Source organism: Mesoplodon mirus (genome assembly GCF_964341445.2).
Source record: "Mesoplodon mirus genome assembly, chromosome: 1".
Taxonomy (NCBI): Eukaryota; Metazoa; Chordata; class Mammalia; order Artiodactyla; family Ziphiidae; genus Mesoplodon; species Mesoplodon mirus.
In genome coordinates this window covers 217,217,921-217,232,591 of record NC_138976.1, presented here as the reverse complement: position 1 = coordinate 217,232,591, position 14,671 = coordinate 217,217,921, and the positions used below count along the sequence as shown (strand labels likewise).

The window sequence follows — 14,671 nt, the reverse complement described above, 5'->3', positions numbered from 1 at the left end:
GGTCACTGCTGCCAGAAGTCCTGACCAGACGCTGGCCCTGCCGCCTGTCCCCTCCCCAGGGGCTATGCGTAGGTTTCTCTGTCCTCTCTCCGGCTCACTCCAGTGCCCCTGCCCCGCCCCCTGCACCGACCTGCCCGGGAAGGTCTAAACATTAACTCCTGGAGAGGCTGACTGGGCACCTGTGCACCTAAGAAGGGACAGTGACAGAGAACTGGGCCAGCAGAACAACAGGAAAGACGAGGGCCTCCAAGTGACCCTTTCCCATCAGCTTGGATGACACGTCCCCCACCTCCGATCACTGGACTGTCTCACTCCTGGACCCCAGAGCCTCAGCCCCAGTAGCTGCAGCGCACCAGCCTCTCCCCCGAACCCTAACTCCACAATTGCGTCTGGTCACTCCTCTTCTTTTTTTTTTGTTTTTTTTGCGGTACGCGGGCCTCTCACTGCTGTGGCCTCTCCCGTCGCGGAGCACAGGCTTTGGACGCGCAGGCTCAGCGGCCATGGCTCACGGGCCCAGCCGCTCCGCGGCACGTGGGATCTTCCCGGACTGGGACATGAACCCATGTCCCCTGCATCGGCAGGCGGCCTCTCAACCACTGCGCCACCTGGGAAGCCCTGGTCACTCCCCTCTTGAAGGCCCTCACTGTCTCCTCCTGTCACAGCAGAGACCCAGCTCTCCATAATGTGGCCCAATCCTTTCCTGCCACTTCTGGCTGCAAACTTTCAGGGCTAGCCAAGCCGACTGACTGCTCCCCTCCCTCTCCCACAACAGATGTCACATCTTCCTGCCTTGAAGCCCTTCTTCCCATGCTGTTTTCACTCTCAATATTGCCCCCTGGTGGGTCTTCTTTGCTGACGGAAATCCTGCTCCTATCTTCAAGGTCAAGCAAACCCAGCCCTTCCCAGTGCCCCTGCCCCACGTACATCCCAGACCCCACTGTGCCTGGCTGAGGAGTGGAGAATATCCCACTGGAGGTGTTAAAGACAGGTGAGAGGGCTTCCCTGGTGGCACAGTGGTTAAGGATCTGCCTGCCAATGCAGGGTACACGGGTTCGAGCCCTGGTCCGGGAAGATCCCACGTGCTGCGGAGCAACTAAGCCCGTGCCCCATGACTGCTGAGCCTGCACTCTAGAGCCCGCGTGCCACAACTACTGAGCCCTCATGCCGCAACAACTGAAGCCCGAGGGCCTAGAGGACATGCTCTGCAACAAGAGAAGCCACCGCAATGAGAAGCCTGCGTGCGCACCGCAACGAAGAGTAGCCCCTGCTCGCCTCAACTAGAGAAAGCCCGCACGCAGCAACGAAGACCCAATGCAGCCAAAAAAAAAAAAAAACAAAACAAAACACCAGAGACAGGCGAGAATCTGGACTGTGATCTTGGATGAGTTAACATCTCTGCATCTGAGCCTGCCCACACACAACATGGGAACAATCTCACCCCGCAAAATGAGGGGCTCCATGTGAGCACACCTTGCACGTTGCCTGGCACATCTCTGGAGCTCAGTACACAGCAGTGTCCTTATCTCCTCCCCTTTCACTCTTTGGGGATGTACCAAATGCTGCTTTGCTGTCTTAGGGGTAAGAGACAGATTTCCAAAAGTCCTCAAAAGAACTGCCTTTTTATGGGTTGATCCCCCCCGAATTAAATTTCAAGTGTCTTGAGAGCTTGACAGGGGATGACACACTATCTTGTCCATTTTTTAAATTAATTGAAGGGCTAGCACATGGTCATACCTTGTAGGGAATACACAAATATTTGGATTAACTGCTTAGGACCCCTCCTGCCCAAGTCCTCCTAAGGATGGAGCTTGGAGGCAGGATTCTGGCTTTTCATCCTACCTCTACCTTCAAGGACCACAGGGTGTTGGGCCAATGGCCAACGACTTCCTTCTGGGTCTTCAGTTGATTTATTTCCTCAAGAAATACTTATTCTGTGTAACGTACTGTGCTGGGTGCTATGGGGGACGCAAAGACTGACTAGTTCTACATCTGAGGCCTTTGCTGTCCAGCGGAACCATGACACGATCATAGGTAAGTACAGTTCTGAACGAGCTGGGATTTGTGCCTTAAGGCCAGGGCAAGTCAATGACCGGAGGGGCTGGGGGCAGCAGAGACGGCCACTGCCCCTGGGAGAGTGAGGGGCGTCTGTAGAGCCGAGGACATGGCTGTGGTCTGGACGTGCCAGCATTCTGGAGAAGGGCGTGCAAGGCAGTGGGAAACTCATGAGCAAAGACGGGCCCAGCAGGAATTCCCTGGTAGTCCAGTGGTTAGGACTCCGCGCTTCCACTGCAGAGGGCAGGGGTTTGATCCCTGGTTGGGGAACTAAGATCCCACAAGCCGCGTGGTGTGGCCAGGAAAAAAAAAAAGATGGGTCCAGAGTGTCTTTTGGACTGTAAGGGTTGCAGTTTTTTTTTGTTTGTTTGTTTTTTGCGGTACGCGGGCCTCTCACTGTTGTGGCCTCTCCCGTTGCGGAGCACAGGCTCCGGACATGCAGGACCAGCGGCCATGGCTCACGGGCCCAGCCGCTCCACAGCATGTGGGATCCTCCCAGACCACGGCACGAACCGGCACGAACCCGTGTCCCCTGCATCAGCAGGCGGACTCTCAACCACTGCACCACCAGGGAAGCCCCAATGGCTGCAGTTTTGCCAGCATTCTTGAGGGGAGCTGGAGGGACAGGGCTAGCGGGGGGCCTTGGCAGGACTGGGCAGGGGTTTGAAAGCCATGCTGAGTCTGTTAGTGATGGCGTGACTCGGGCAGAGCTGTGGTAAGGTAAGGCGAGCTGAACAAACTATGCGATGTGCTGAGGGGTGTGTGTGTGTGTGTGTCAGGAGGGAGAAAGACCGCTGCGAGAGCTACCGCATTCATTGAGACAGATCCCAGTGAGGTCCGGCCATGGTGCAGGGTTCCAGAGTTTGGAGGAGAAAGCAGTCGTGTGAAAGGGGGTGACAGCTGACATGCTGGTTTGCTCAGGGAGAGGAGAGAGTGACAGAGATCTCGGGGCACGTTTCTGTGAAGAGGGGCCAGGAAAGAGAAGAGTCCGCGAGCCGGAGAGAAGGAAGAAAGGACCGCCTAGGGCAGGTGAGGGAGGAAAGAGCTTCAAGGACAGGTGGTCCTCGCAGCTGTCCAGGGCTGTGAGGCTGAGGCTGGGTGACGGGGAAGTCACAGCCAGCGGAGTCTGAGGGACGGGGTTGAATAGAGAGACGTGGCGGGGGCTAAAATGTGAATGGATTCCCGCCCCCTGCCACCGCCCCGACTTCCTGCTTCGGCTCCCCTCTGCCTCATCTAGCCGTTTGGAGGACAGGACAGGGAAGGCAGGATCTATATGTAGGCTATTCTTAGCCAGAGTTCTTGGTAATCCTAAACAGGCATAGGATTTGAGGCACGCTGATGCCGCCGCCGCCCTCCCCCTGTCACACCCTCCCTGAAACGGATGTGTTCAACTCACCCTAAGTCTTTCTGCACTGTGTCCATCCCTACCCGCACACCTGTTTGGAGCTTTAGGGCGCCCAGAAGCAACCAGGGTTGCTATAGCCATCAGAGGTCCACGGGAAGCCTCCTTCCTGCCACACACACAGATACTTTATATCCCGCCCCCCACCATCCCATTATTAGAGACCCATTCCTTTGCCTTCTTCCTTTTAGCATCTTCGAAATCACCACCAGGTAGGAGGGAATGACGTGAAGAGACTTCCCCAGAGCATGAAGAGGCACCCTGGGTACGGAGCCTGGAAGCACCAACAGCTGGGAGACCCAAGGCCGCAAGCGGGCGTCAGAGCTGCCGGGCTCGGGCTGGGGGTGGGGCAAGGGCCCCGTCTGAGATGGCACAGGCCTCCAGAGCGGCCTTCCTCTCTCACCCTTCCCCGTTCTCTGTCCCTCCCTGCCAGGTCTCACCTCAAAAAGCAAGAAAGGAAACAGTGAGGGCTTTCTGGAGCCGTCCCCCAGAGGCCTGTCTGTGCTGGGGAGGTCAAAGAGAGGGAGGGAGGGGCCGGAGAAAGGCAGAGAAGAAAGGGGAGGCGAGACAAAGGGCCCCATCCACCTTTGAAGCTGTCTCTAACCCGAGCCGGTGTGTGTGGGGGGTGGGCCTGAGCTTTAAAGAATGTCTCAAATTCCTGCGGAAATCAGAGGGCTTGTAAGAGCTCCCCCTCCCCGGCACACCTCCTTCCCAGCCCCCCAAGTCCAGTCCTCCACACCTGGGGGCCCCGACCCTTTGTCCTCAGGTAATTGCTGGGCGTTGCCCCTGCGTGGAAAATCCCATTGAACTCGCCAGTTATCAGCTGTGGCTCCAGACCACCCTCCCTACACTCCCCTCCCCCGAAAACGACCCCCAACACGTTTCCCGCAGTCTTCAGCAGGATTAAGACTCTTTGTGATTGGGGGGGAGAGGAAAAAGCAACCTGGTGAAAAGTGATTATGACAAGCCGGAGGGAGAATGGCCTGGGGCCCGGGGACCTCCCTCTTGGCTGCCGCTGTCTAAATTGCCTCGAGTTGGGGGTGTCAGCCTTGGCTCCGGTCCTCACCCAGGGAGAGGTGAGTCACCCCCGCGCCCCCCAACTTGGACTACGCGCCACTCGCCTCCCCTTTTGACTAAACCAGACCCCCCCCCCCAGCTTCCCATTCTTTCTTCATTTTTAGGCCACTGTTGGGAGAAATGGGGAGAAGAGATGTCGTTCATCCTCCTTTTTCTCTCTCCAAAATCCCCCTCCCCAACATTTTCTCAGAAAGAGGAGGGAGGGGAAACTGAGGCTGGGGGTCCGTGCGCAGAAGAGCGGGCTCAGTGAGGTGTTCCCCGTGAAAAGCAGAAGGAGGGGCGCTGCTAGGAAGGGGCTCCCCAGTGGACAAAATTAAAAGCCGCGGCAAAGGAGGAGAGAGGCGGGTTTTATGGCCTCTTAGTTCCACTCCCCAAATGCACACCTGGAGCCATCCGGAAAGCCCCCCAGAGGAGCTCTGGCCGGGGAGGGGAGGGGGAGGGGGAGGGAAGAGGACTGCCCCTCCCCCACGCCCGCCCCCACGCCCCGGGCCGCCGCCTCTAATCGCCTTGTCCCCCGAGGTGTGGCCCCCGCCCCGCCCCCCCCGCGGGGACCTGGGCGCACTGTACGCGGTCTCGCCCTCCCTCCGCTTCCGCCCGTCCGCGCCTCCTCCCCCACCCGACCTCCTCACCGGAAAAAAGTTATCTGGCTCCCGGCGAGGAGGCTGCAGCGCCCGCGGCTGCCCGGCCCGCGGCCCCGGCCCCGGAGGCTCGGACCGGCCCCTGGATTGGGGTTTCTGCGCCCCAGCAGGTAGCACGGGACGCGCGGTGCCAGCCAGGAAACCTGAGCCCGCGGAGGAGGGGCGCGCCCCAGGCCGCCAGCCTCCCGCGGGGCGGAGGTGCGGGGCCTGCCGGGCCATGCCTTGCCGCTGCTCCTGCCCCCCTTGTCCCCTGCCCCTGCGGGGATGTGCGGGGCCCGGCCTGGCCTCCACCTGCCGCGCCACCCCCGGGCCTGCGCGCCGGCCTCCTCTTCTCTCGGAGGAGCAAGTTTGTCCCCTGTTCAGCTTTGCAGTTGTTCCCACCACCACCCCCCCTTCAGATAACCCGTTTGCAGGAAAATGGTTTTATTCCGGGGCTGGGAGTTGGGGGAGAGGGTGCAGGCCTGGGTAGTGGAATGTGAAGAATGGCCAGCCCTCTTTTTTTTTTTTTTCTCCCTCTTTTTTTCCTGAAACCAAAACAAAAGTCCCTTCCTACAGCCTGGCCAGGAGGAATTTGGAGGCTGGGGGGCAGACTGAGGGAGACAGGAGCAGCAGAGTTCGAGGAGAGCCACCTCCAGACCGTGTCTGCAGAGCCTTGAATCCGCTGACTTTGCCCACTCGGTTCAGGGGAGCCTGACCTCGGGTTATTCTACCTTACCCTTCTGGGGGGCCTGCCCCGCCCCCAGGGGGCCACACCAGGGTGGGGCCCTGAGGAGCCAGCCCTGGTTAGTGGCAGTCCTCCGCCTTTCCGGGCGGGGGGGGGGCCTCTGATGCTCGGTGGTCCTCAGCATCCTCCTTGGGGGCTCTGGCTCCCCTGCCTCCACCCCAGCCCTGTCTTTGGATTAGGAAGGGAAGGGGATGGGAAGGCCCATGAGTGAGGGGCGGCTGCCCCCGCCCCGGGGGGGCGGTCCCTGACTATGTCAGGGGCTGTGGCCTCCGAGTGCGCTTGGTCCGGCGGGTGGGGGCTGAGCCCACAAACTCGAACTGCTTCTGCCTCTCGGCGTGGTTGGGGAAAGGCAGCTGGCCCTGGTAGAGGCGCTTGATGAAGTGAGCCTCTCGCTGGTTCTGGCGGCTGCGGGAGGCCTGGCGGGGCCGGCCCTGCCGCGTGAAGGCCATGAACCAGCCCTCGTGCCGTGCATTCTGGAAGGCTGTGTAGTTGTTCTCCAGCACGATCTCTGTGAACACGCAGTCTTTGCTCTTCCCGCTGGGCTGCAGGGGGAGGAAAGGGAGTTTGTCCGCCTACCCTGGCTGGCTAGTCTGCCTTATGGACCTATGTTGTAGGACCGAGGAGGGAGCGACAGGGGCTGTGCGCCCAAGAATTCCTGCCCGGTGAGACGGGCATCCTTGTTGGAGAGGCAAAGGAGGGGGCAAGGAACAGGCTTTGTTGGAGTCAGATCTGAACTTAAGTACAGCCTTGTCCTTTGGAGGTTGTACACCTTGAGCAAGGTATTTAGCCAGGCTGAGCCTCAGTTTACCCAGCTGTTTCATAAAGATCAAGGTAACTGTGCAGTTCAGTGCATACCCAGTGGGCACTCGTATATACGAGAACGTTCCTTGGTCTGCCTGAATGGTGTTGCTGGGTGGAGGGGAGGGACGCGACAGTCTGATGAAAAGAAGGGAAAACATCTGTAGAACACCAACTGTGTAAAGAGCCAGGCAGCCACCCATCTGGCTCTATAGAGAATCTTGACACCGTGCCCATTTTACAGATGAGAAGCCTGAGACTTGACAAAAATAAGCAAATATTTGAAAGCAGCCAGAATCAGAAGCCAGGATTGGCTGATGCCAAAGGAAGTGGAATTCTCCCTGCACAGCAACTCTGGACCCACGATTGTAGAGAGTGTAACTAGTGGTTACGCTAGTAGGCAGTTAGCACGAATCTTGTTACTTGGAGCCTGGGGACCCCACGGACCTGAGGGGGCATGGCTTCTGGCCTCTCAACCCTGATCAGCCCTTAGCCCTCAACACAGAGGCTGTGACATGATGTAGGTGCTAAAATTCTTCCTCATTGACGCTGGGAAAGTACCTCATACATCAGAGCCAAGTATTCTTATGGATCAGCCAGTGTCCTCAGAGGGCTTCTAGACCCACAGGGACTGGAGAGACCAGAGAGAGGCCGAGTGGTGGGGTGAGAGCAGAAGTCAGAGCCCTGGGTGCGGCCCAGCAGAGGGCGGTGGGATGCTGTTGGGACCCTGCATGCCCCGACCCGGGAAGACGGATTCGTTCATTACTCCCTGCCCTCCAGGCCTCACCTTCCCGATGAGCTTGCCCCTCTTGTTCATACAGATGTATTTCTCGCTCTCAGCTCCCTTGATGCGCACCCGGCTTCCGAAGGTGTCTGTCTCCACTATGAGCTTGGCTGGGGAGGGGGGCGGGGGAGAAAGACCTCTGTCCCTCGGGGCTGCTGGCCCAGGGGTGTGCAGGGAACCCCTACCAGCCTGCCCTCTGAATTCAGGTGGGGGGCCCTCGGGGCCTCTCCTCCTAGAGGCTTCTCCCTGCTCTCCCCCTGCAGCCTCCACCCTGACCCTCTGGGGATGGACCAGGCAAGGCTGGGCAGGGGTGTGGGGGGCCTCCGGTGAGGGCTGGGCCTCACCAAACTTGTTGCCGTCCTCAGCGGTGGCGGAGATGCGACGCCCAGTGACCTGCACGTGTTTGCCGCTGGTCCGGCTGTAGAGCTGGTACTCGCGGATCTGCCGCCGGCTCAGCTGGTCGGTCATGGCACCCTGGTCCCTCACGTACTGGTTAAAATTAGGAGACGGGTGATTCTCCCCCTTTGCGGTTACCAAGGGAAAAATAGTGTCAATTTGCTTTGGGTGACACCACCGCAGGTCCATCCAGGGGAGGGGTGCGGAGGCGAGTGTGGTGGGGCAGGACATTTGCCCTGAGAAGTAGAGGTGCAGGGGGCATCTGGCCATGACCTTCCCAGGCCAGTGTGTGAGCCAGTCATCATGACTTGGCTCTTCGTCTGCTCTGGAGCACAGGACTGGTAGCTGCCCAGCTCAGGGGACACTTGGTGATACAGCTCAGGCCTGGAATCATGACTCTGGGAGCTGGAAGGAACATTCAGGCTGCTGGTAACTAATCCCCATGGTCTAGGGAGGAAGTGCACAGGGCTGCACAGCTGATTAGTGACAGACGCCTGTCCTGCCTCTAGGACGGGAGCTTGTCTCCTCTCCAAAACTCCAGGGGCTTGGCTCTGTTAGCCAGGGTGACCAGATGTCTCTCCAGTCCTCCACAGTGGCCTCGAAGGAGCCCATGCCCGGCACATGCACACACACACGTGTGCACACTCATGCACACACATACATGCACACACAGCAGCTGGTCTGTTAGAGTCACTGCACATCTTTTTGGGGGCTCTAAGACCCTTCTCTGTAGGCTCCTGCAGGGCCCCTGGAAGCATTTCTTTATAGCACTAACCAAGGACTCCTGAGCTCACGCCCATCTCCCCTGCCGCTCCCCCGGGTGCTCAGGGCCCTCAGAGAAGCCAGTGCCCCTTCCAGCGTTCCTCCCCCTCTAGGGATGTGGTGCTTCCTTAGCAGAGGGTGATGGAGGCGGTGGTGAGAGGTGCCCTCTGTGGTGGCCCAGTGGCTGCCCTGTGAGGCCACCTGCATGTGCCATAGTGTAACAGAGGCTCGTGGCCAGCCGGGGGTGATGTTACCGCCCACTGCTTCCCGGGGAGTGGAGAGGGGACGTTTCCACCCGCACATGGTACAAAGCCAGGACGAGTACCTTCTCCGGGCCTGGTGTCTCCTTACCCTTCTGCAGTGCTGAGTAGGAGGGAAACAGACCACTTCCTGCCCTCTCTCTCCAGCAAGGTGCAAACCGGGATGACGTTTCCCAGCTGCTGGTGACAGCCTCAGCTCTAGCAGTAAAAAGTTTCTCTCTCCACCTGGATCCTGCTGGCCTGTGCTGGGACAGGCTTTCCCTGCCCCAAATCCCTAAGTCCACCTTTATCCCAGGCCCAATCGCAACCATCTGGACAGAGCTAGACCCAGACCAGCATCTGTGAGGGGCCTTTCTCCTGGAGGGAGGGGTGGGAAGTATCAGCTTTGAGGAGTGGGGAGGTGAGGGAGCAGCTCCAGGCTGTCAGGGGTTAACCCTTCCTGGGTGTCACTGCCCAGGTCCGACCCCAGCTCATCCACAGCCAGGATTCCCAGCCTGTGAGGGCAGGGTCTGTCCACCCCACATCCCGCCCTGGGAAAACCTGAGGCCAGCATTTTGGGTGGGGGACCTGCCTCCCTGCTAGGGGGTGGGGTCCGGCCTGTCCCCAGCCCCCCGAGCCTCCTGGCCCAGGTTCAGGCCCTCCGCCCCTCTTGGCGGGCAGCCTCCTTCTGGCTGGCTGTTCCAGGTCGGGAGCAGAGAGGGCCCCCCCGAAGCCCCCTCCTCTACTCGTCCCCCTTCAAGCCCTGCACAAAAGCAGTCCCACGCCCCCCCCCAGCCCACAGCCCACAAGTCGCTCTCCCCGCGGGACCTTGCCTGTCCCTTTCATGTTCCCGCTGCAGGGGGACCTCCCCTTCCACTGCCGCAGACAGCTGCTTGTCAGACGGCCCCTCAAGCATGGCTGCGGTCCGGCCTGCCGGCCCCCCCTCCGAGGGGGGCGAGGGGGCACTTCAAGGGGGAAAGGACAGCTTTGCCACCTTCCCCGGGTCCTGAATGGGGCCTCAGCCAGGCCATAAACGCCGGCCAGCCGCACCATTGTGCTAATTCCCCCTCCAGAACAGGTTGGGCCCACCCCCCGACCCCTCCCGGCCAGGCTGGGGGCTTTCTTCTTGCTCTCCCTGGATGTGTGAAGCAAAAGGCCTGGAACGGGGGCTAGAGCAAAAGGGGGCAGGAAAGGGGGGGTTGTCTCTCTCTCTCTCCCTCCCACCCCCCCACTGCTTCAAAGGCAGCCCCTTTCCCTCTCCCAGAGAAAAGGCATTTACCTTCAAAAAAAGTCCCCACTGGCTATGAAGAGAAGCGGGCCTCTGGCCTGGGAAAGCCAAGGGATCTCTCCCCAGAGCGGTTCTGGACCAGTGCATTTTAATAGCTGCACTTTTATGGAGGATCACAAAAAGGGACCGAGCCTCACATAGGGGGCTGAGGCTGGGGCGGGGGGCGGGCGCTGACTTGGGGTGGGGGGTGTGGAGAAGCAAACCCTGAATCTCATCCCATACAAACCTCTTCGGGCTTGACCTCATTGCCCTGTAGGTAAGGAGTCGCCCACCCTGGCTGGGCATTCTGACGGCCCACGCGATCACCCAGGACCGCGACCCACAGGACCTCCGTGTTGGTGGGAGTGGGGTGGTGAGTGGAACAGACAGGAGGTTTCGCGTGGAAACCTGTCCTTTCAGGTACTTGCAAGTACAAGCCTCACCTGAGCCATCACCTCCGCCCTCTTCCGACCACTCCCGGGCTCCATCCCTCAGGCTTGGCTGCCCCATGCGCTTAGCTTTGGGGGGAACACAGTGTGGAGGGATGGAGGGGGCAGGAGAGACCCCAGGGCAACACGGGAGGGGTGTCAGAAGGAGGGCTGAAATAAAAACTTCCGTCAATCCCCCAATCTGCTGTAGCCCCTTCTCCTACCCCATCCCACCCCCCCGCCCAAACCTCAGAGTCTTCTGGACCCAGGGAGAGGCCAGGATCTGCCTCTGTCCACCGAAAGGAGACTGACCGTCCCCATCGGTAGGGTGGGAAAAACGGGGAAAAGCTAGTGGGGGGGCGCCCGCCTACCTGAGTTTGACAGCAGAGAATCAGCAGCTGCAGGCACCTGTGTGGGAGACGAGGCAGGCCTGGGTGTGGGTGCCAGCAGCCAGCCCGGGGGCACGACAGGCACCCACCCCTGCCCCACGCGGTCCATGTGCGAGTCCCAGGAAGGCTGGGTCTGCCCCCGAGGCTGGAAATGGCAAAAGACGGCAGTCCGAGAGGTAGCGCACTTACAGCGTGAGGCTGGGCAGCAGGCGGGCGGCTCCCATCGCCGGAGAGATTTCCTGGGGCCGTTGCCCTCCTGCCCCCAAAGTCAGGAGCAGATGTGGGCAGTCCCTGGGGGCAGAGTCCCAGAGAAGCCAAGGTCTCTCCAAGCCACAGGTTTTCAGTGGGGAGAGGAGAGAGAGGGGAGGAGGAGGAGAGAGGAGAGAAGGGAGGAGGGCGAGCGGGGAGGAGGGCGTAATTGGGAGACTGAGGTGTGAGGAGTCCACCTTCCTGGCCAGTGAGACTGCAAAGCAGCTGCTGGCGGGGGTCGGGGACGGGGGTGCTGTCAGCCTCTCTCTGGGCTACCCCACGCAGAGGATGGAGCTGCTGGAGGCTTCTAGACCCAGAGGCTGGTTCCTGCGTTCTTACTGACCCTCACGGACCCGACGGCAGGGCCCCTCCTCCCCTCTCAGGGCAAGCTTCTCCTGCCCCACCTCCCCTAGGGTGAGCTGCAGGTATCATCCCAGGCCTGGGGTCGCTGGGTCTGGGTCTGGGGGTGGAAATTCCCAGCAGCAGCCTTAAAAGGAGGAGCCTCCCTCCAGGGGGCAGGAGGTGGGCTTGGCTAGGAGCGCAGCTTCCACTGCCTCAGTCATCCCTTGCTCCCCCTGTCTGCTGTCTGGCCACCGGGAAGGAGGGGTTAAGGCTGTCCCGACAGGCAGCAAACAGTAGGTGCCACAGCTTGGGGACCAGGGGTAGGGAGGCAGGTGCAGGTGGGGCTGTAGAGGGACCCCATGGCGTCCAGGAGAGCGGGTGCATTGGCACCAGCCGCTTTCCTCTGGGCCTTGGTAGTTTCCTCTGAGAGATGGGCACAGTAGTGCCTCGGGATGTTGGAGGACCCAGTGAGATGGCCGCACTGAGGCAGAAGTCAAAGGTATATGTTCTGGGCCTCACTTGTTATCCCGTCACGACAGCAGCCATCCCTAGAACCTCCGGGAGCTGGGAGGAACCCAGGGCCTCCTCCCTGCGGCCCCTCAGCAGCGGTCTGGGATGAAGTGCACATCGGCCTCTTCTTTTTCTAACCTCCGGTCCCACGCTGCTCTGTACCACACCAGGTATCACCCCATTCTGCAGAGGAGGAAACTGAGGCACACCGGTAGGTCGTTTGCTCAGGATCACCCAGCTAGTGAATGGCGTAGCCAGGTTTCCAAAGTCCATGCTCTTTCTCTCCCACACAGATTTCTTCTACCGTGCCCACGCCTGCCGGGCCCAGCATAGCGCCCACCCATGATGTCCTAATATTCCTGGTCCTGGAAACTGATGACCAGGAACTCTGCGCGGTTCCTTCCCCGCAGAAGGTGGCTGATGGTGACTGTGGAAGGGGGCTAGTGCTTAGGGGGGGAATCTCTGAGGGCAGCTCACACCTCAGCTCTGGGCTCCCTGGACGTCTCAGTGCCTCCAGGATGGGAAGAGAAGGAGAAATGCTGGCTGTGGATTTATTTACCTAAAGAGATGAATGGGACGGTGAAACTCTCACCTCCAGGCCTCCTTCTCACCTTCCTGAGCTAGATCAATCCACAAAGTTGTCTGCCACCCCTCCCCAGCCACCGACAAGCAGGGACACCTCCAGCCCACCCGGTCAAGCTCCACACTTGGCTCCCAGCTCCGCCCCAGGTGCCCTGCTGGGGGCTCAAGGGTGAGTTGAGCCTGAGCTGGCCTGGGGAATGCAGTGTTGGCTCCGGCCCGACCTTTGTAACTAGGGGTGTCCCGGGTTGGAATCAGTTGGAAAGAATGTCAAAACTGGAAGGGAGGGCTTCCCTGGTGGCGCAGTGGTTGAGAGTCCGCCTGCCGATGCAGGGGACACGGGTTCGTGCCCCGGTCCGGGAAGATCCCACATGCTGTGGAGCGGCTGGGCCTGTGAGCCATGGCCGCTGAGCCTGCGCATCCGGAGCCTGTGCTCCGCAACGGGAGAGGCCACGACAGTGAGAGGCCCGCGTACGCACCCCCCCCCCAAAAAAAAAACAAAACTGGAAGGGAATCTTAGAGATTCTTCATCTGGTCCAGCCTCCTCATTCACCAATGAGGTCCAGAGACGGTCTCACAGCTAGTTAGCAGCATCCTTGGAACAAGGTACCAATCATTTCCATTTTCCACATTCGCACCACCGTTTGGGGCCCCATTTAAACTCTCCCTCTTCCATGGAAACATCTGGAACCTACCTCTCCACTGTGATCGGTGCTGGTTCTGTCTCTCTTCTCTGGGAAGACCCTGTCCTCATGCCCACATGCTCACCAGCTCCTAGCTCCCTGGTAGGGCACTCAAAGCTATCTCCTCCGGACCTAAGTCCCCAGGAGTCACAGGTAAGAGCAGAGAGGCATGGAGGAGACAGCTCAGGCTTGGGGTTCAGGGGTGGAGGGGTCAGCGGGGGGACCGAAGGCAGTGAGGAGAGGCAGGTGTGGGGAGTTCCATCTGGGCCCAAGGTCTCTGAGCCCGAGAACCTGGTTCCTATCAGCGGGGGAAGGGCCTGCTGTCACTGGCCAGCCCCCAGCCCAGCCTGGGTCTCCATGGTAACAGATGCCCACAGTCAAGCTTGGCCTTGGGGCTCAGACAGGGGGCTGGTGCCAGGGGACTCTGGGGCACAGCTGGGTCGTCTTTCTGCTCTTCATCCCTTCCCATTCTGCACCTGCAGGCCTGGCTTTCTGGCTCCGTTTGCTCCTTTACCCCCATGGGAAGGCCGGTGGTGGGCCCCAAGTGGGGAGTGTTCCAGTCCCAGACTCTGAATTTTATCCCCATTCCCTGACCCCGGCCCTTACAGGCTATGTGACCTGTGGCAAGTCCCTTCACCTCTCTGGTCTCAGCTTCCAAATTTATAAGAAGGACATGGCCACTACTGATGCTGCCAAAACTGCCATCTTGTCAACTGAGAGGAAGGACACTTCCTGAAAAGTGTCAAGTGCCACAAGAACGAGGGAGAGGGGCAGAGACCCTCTTACGTGGTCCAGCCTCAGTTTGCCTAAACTTTGACTTTCTCCCCTCACCAGAGGGACCTGGGAGCGGGGGAGGGGGCAGTGGGGGGAGAAGGGTAGGGTTCATTACCATTTATGGGGGGGTGGCAGGAGGTGATAAGGGGAGTGAGGAGTAGCCAAGGCCGTGGTGGTTAATCCCATCCCACGGTGCCAAGTTCAACACCTCCCCCCACAAAGGGAGCGTCTCACGCCTGCTCCTAGCAGCCCAGCTTGTGCAGACCCAGAGTCCACCTGCATGCCGGCCACTTGTCACCACCTGCTTTGACTCCAGCCCACCCTTTTCCTGTTGACAAACAGAAGGGCTAGGGCTGGGGAAGGGTGAAGGGCAAAGAGCACTGTAGCAATGCGGACAGACCCCACCCCCCCATCTTTGCTATCTGATCCCCACCGCCTGCCGGCACGTGGAAATCAAATTGTCAGACGTCTAGCTGTTAAGTGCCCTTCTGTGCAGTCCTGCTGCGGAGCCAGAGAACAGGGGCGCTTGCCTGGGGCTGGCGGAGCGGAGCAGTACCTGCGACAACACAGACTTTGCT

At 60.0% G+C, this 14,671-nt stretch overlaps 1 protein-coding gene across 2 annotated transcripts; it reads right to left on the bottom strand.

Moving 5' to 3' along the window:
- Positions 1 to 6,141: 6,141 nt before the first annotated feature.
- On the bottom strand, positions 6,142 to 11,180 carry FGF17 (fibroblast growth factor 17; the record flags this gene model as incomplete). Of its 2 annotated transcripts, none has more annotated exons than XM_082614347.1 (5): positions 6,142 to 6,435; positions 7,479 to 7,585; positions 7,820 to 7,997; positions 10,939 to 10,975; positions 11,146 to 11,180. In XM_082614347.1, the coding sequence occupies 5 exons, from the start codon at positions 11,178 to 11,180 to the stop codon at positions 6,142 to 6,144; spliced, it is 651 nt and encodes a 216-aa protein (XP_082470473.1). The 2 variants fall into 2 exon arrangements, with proteins under 2 accessions (XP_082470473.1, XP_082470474.1); XM_082614348.1 differs by having other exon boundaries at positions 7,820 to 7,964.
- Positions 11,181 to 14,671: the final 3,491 nt, after the last annotated feature.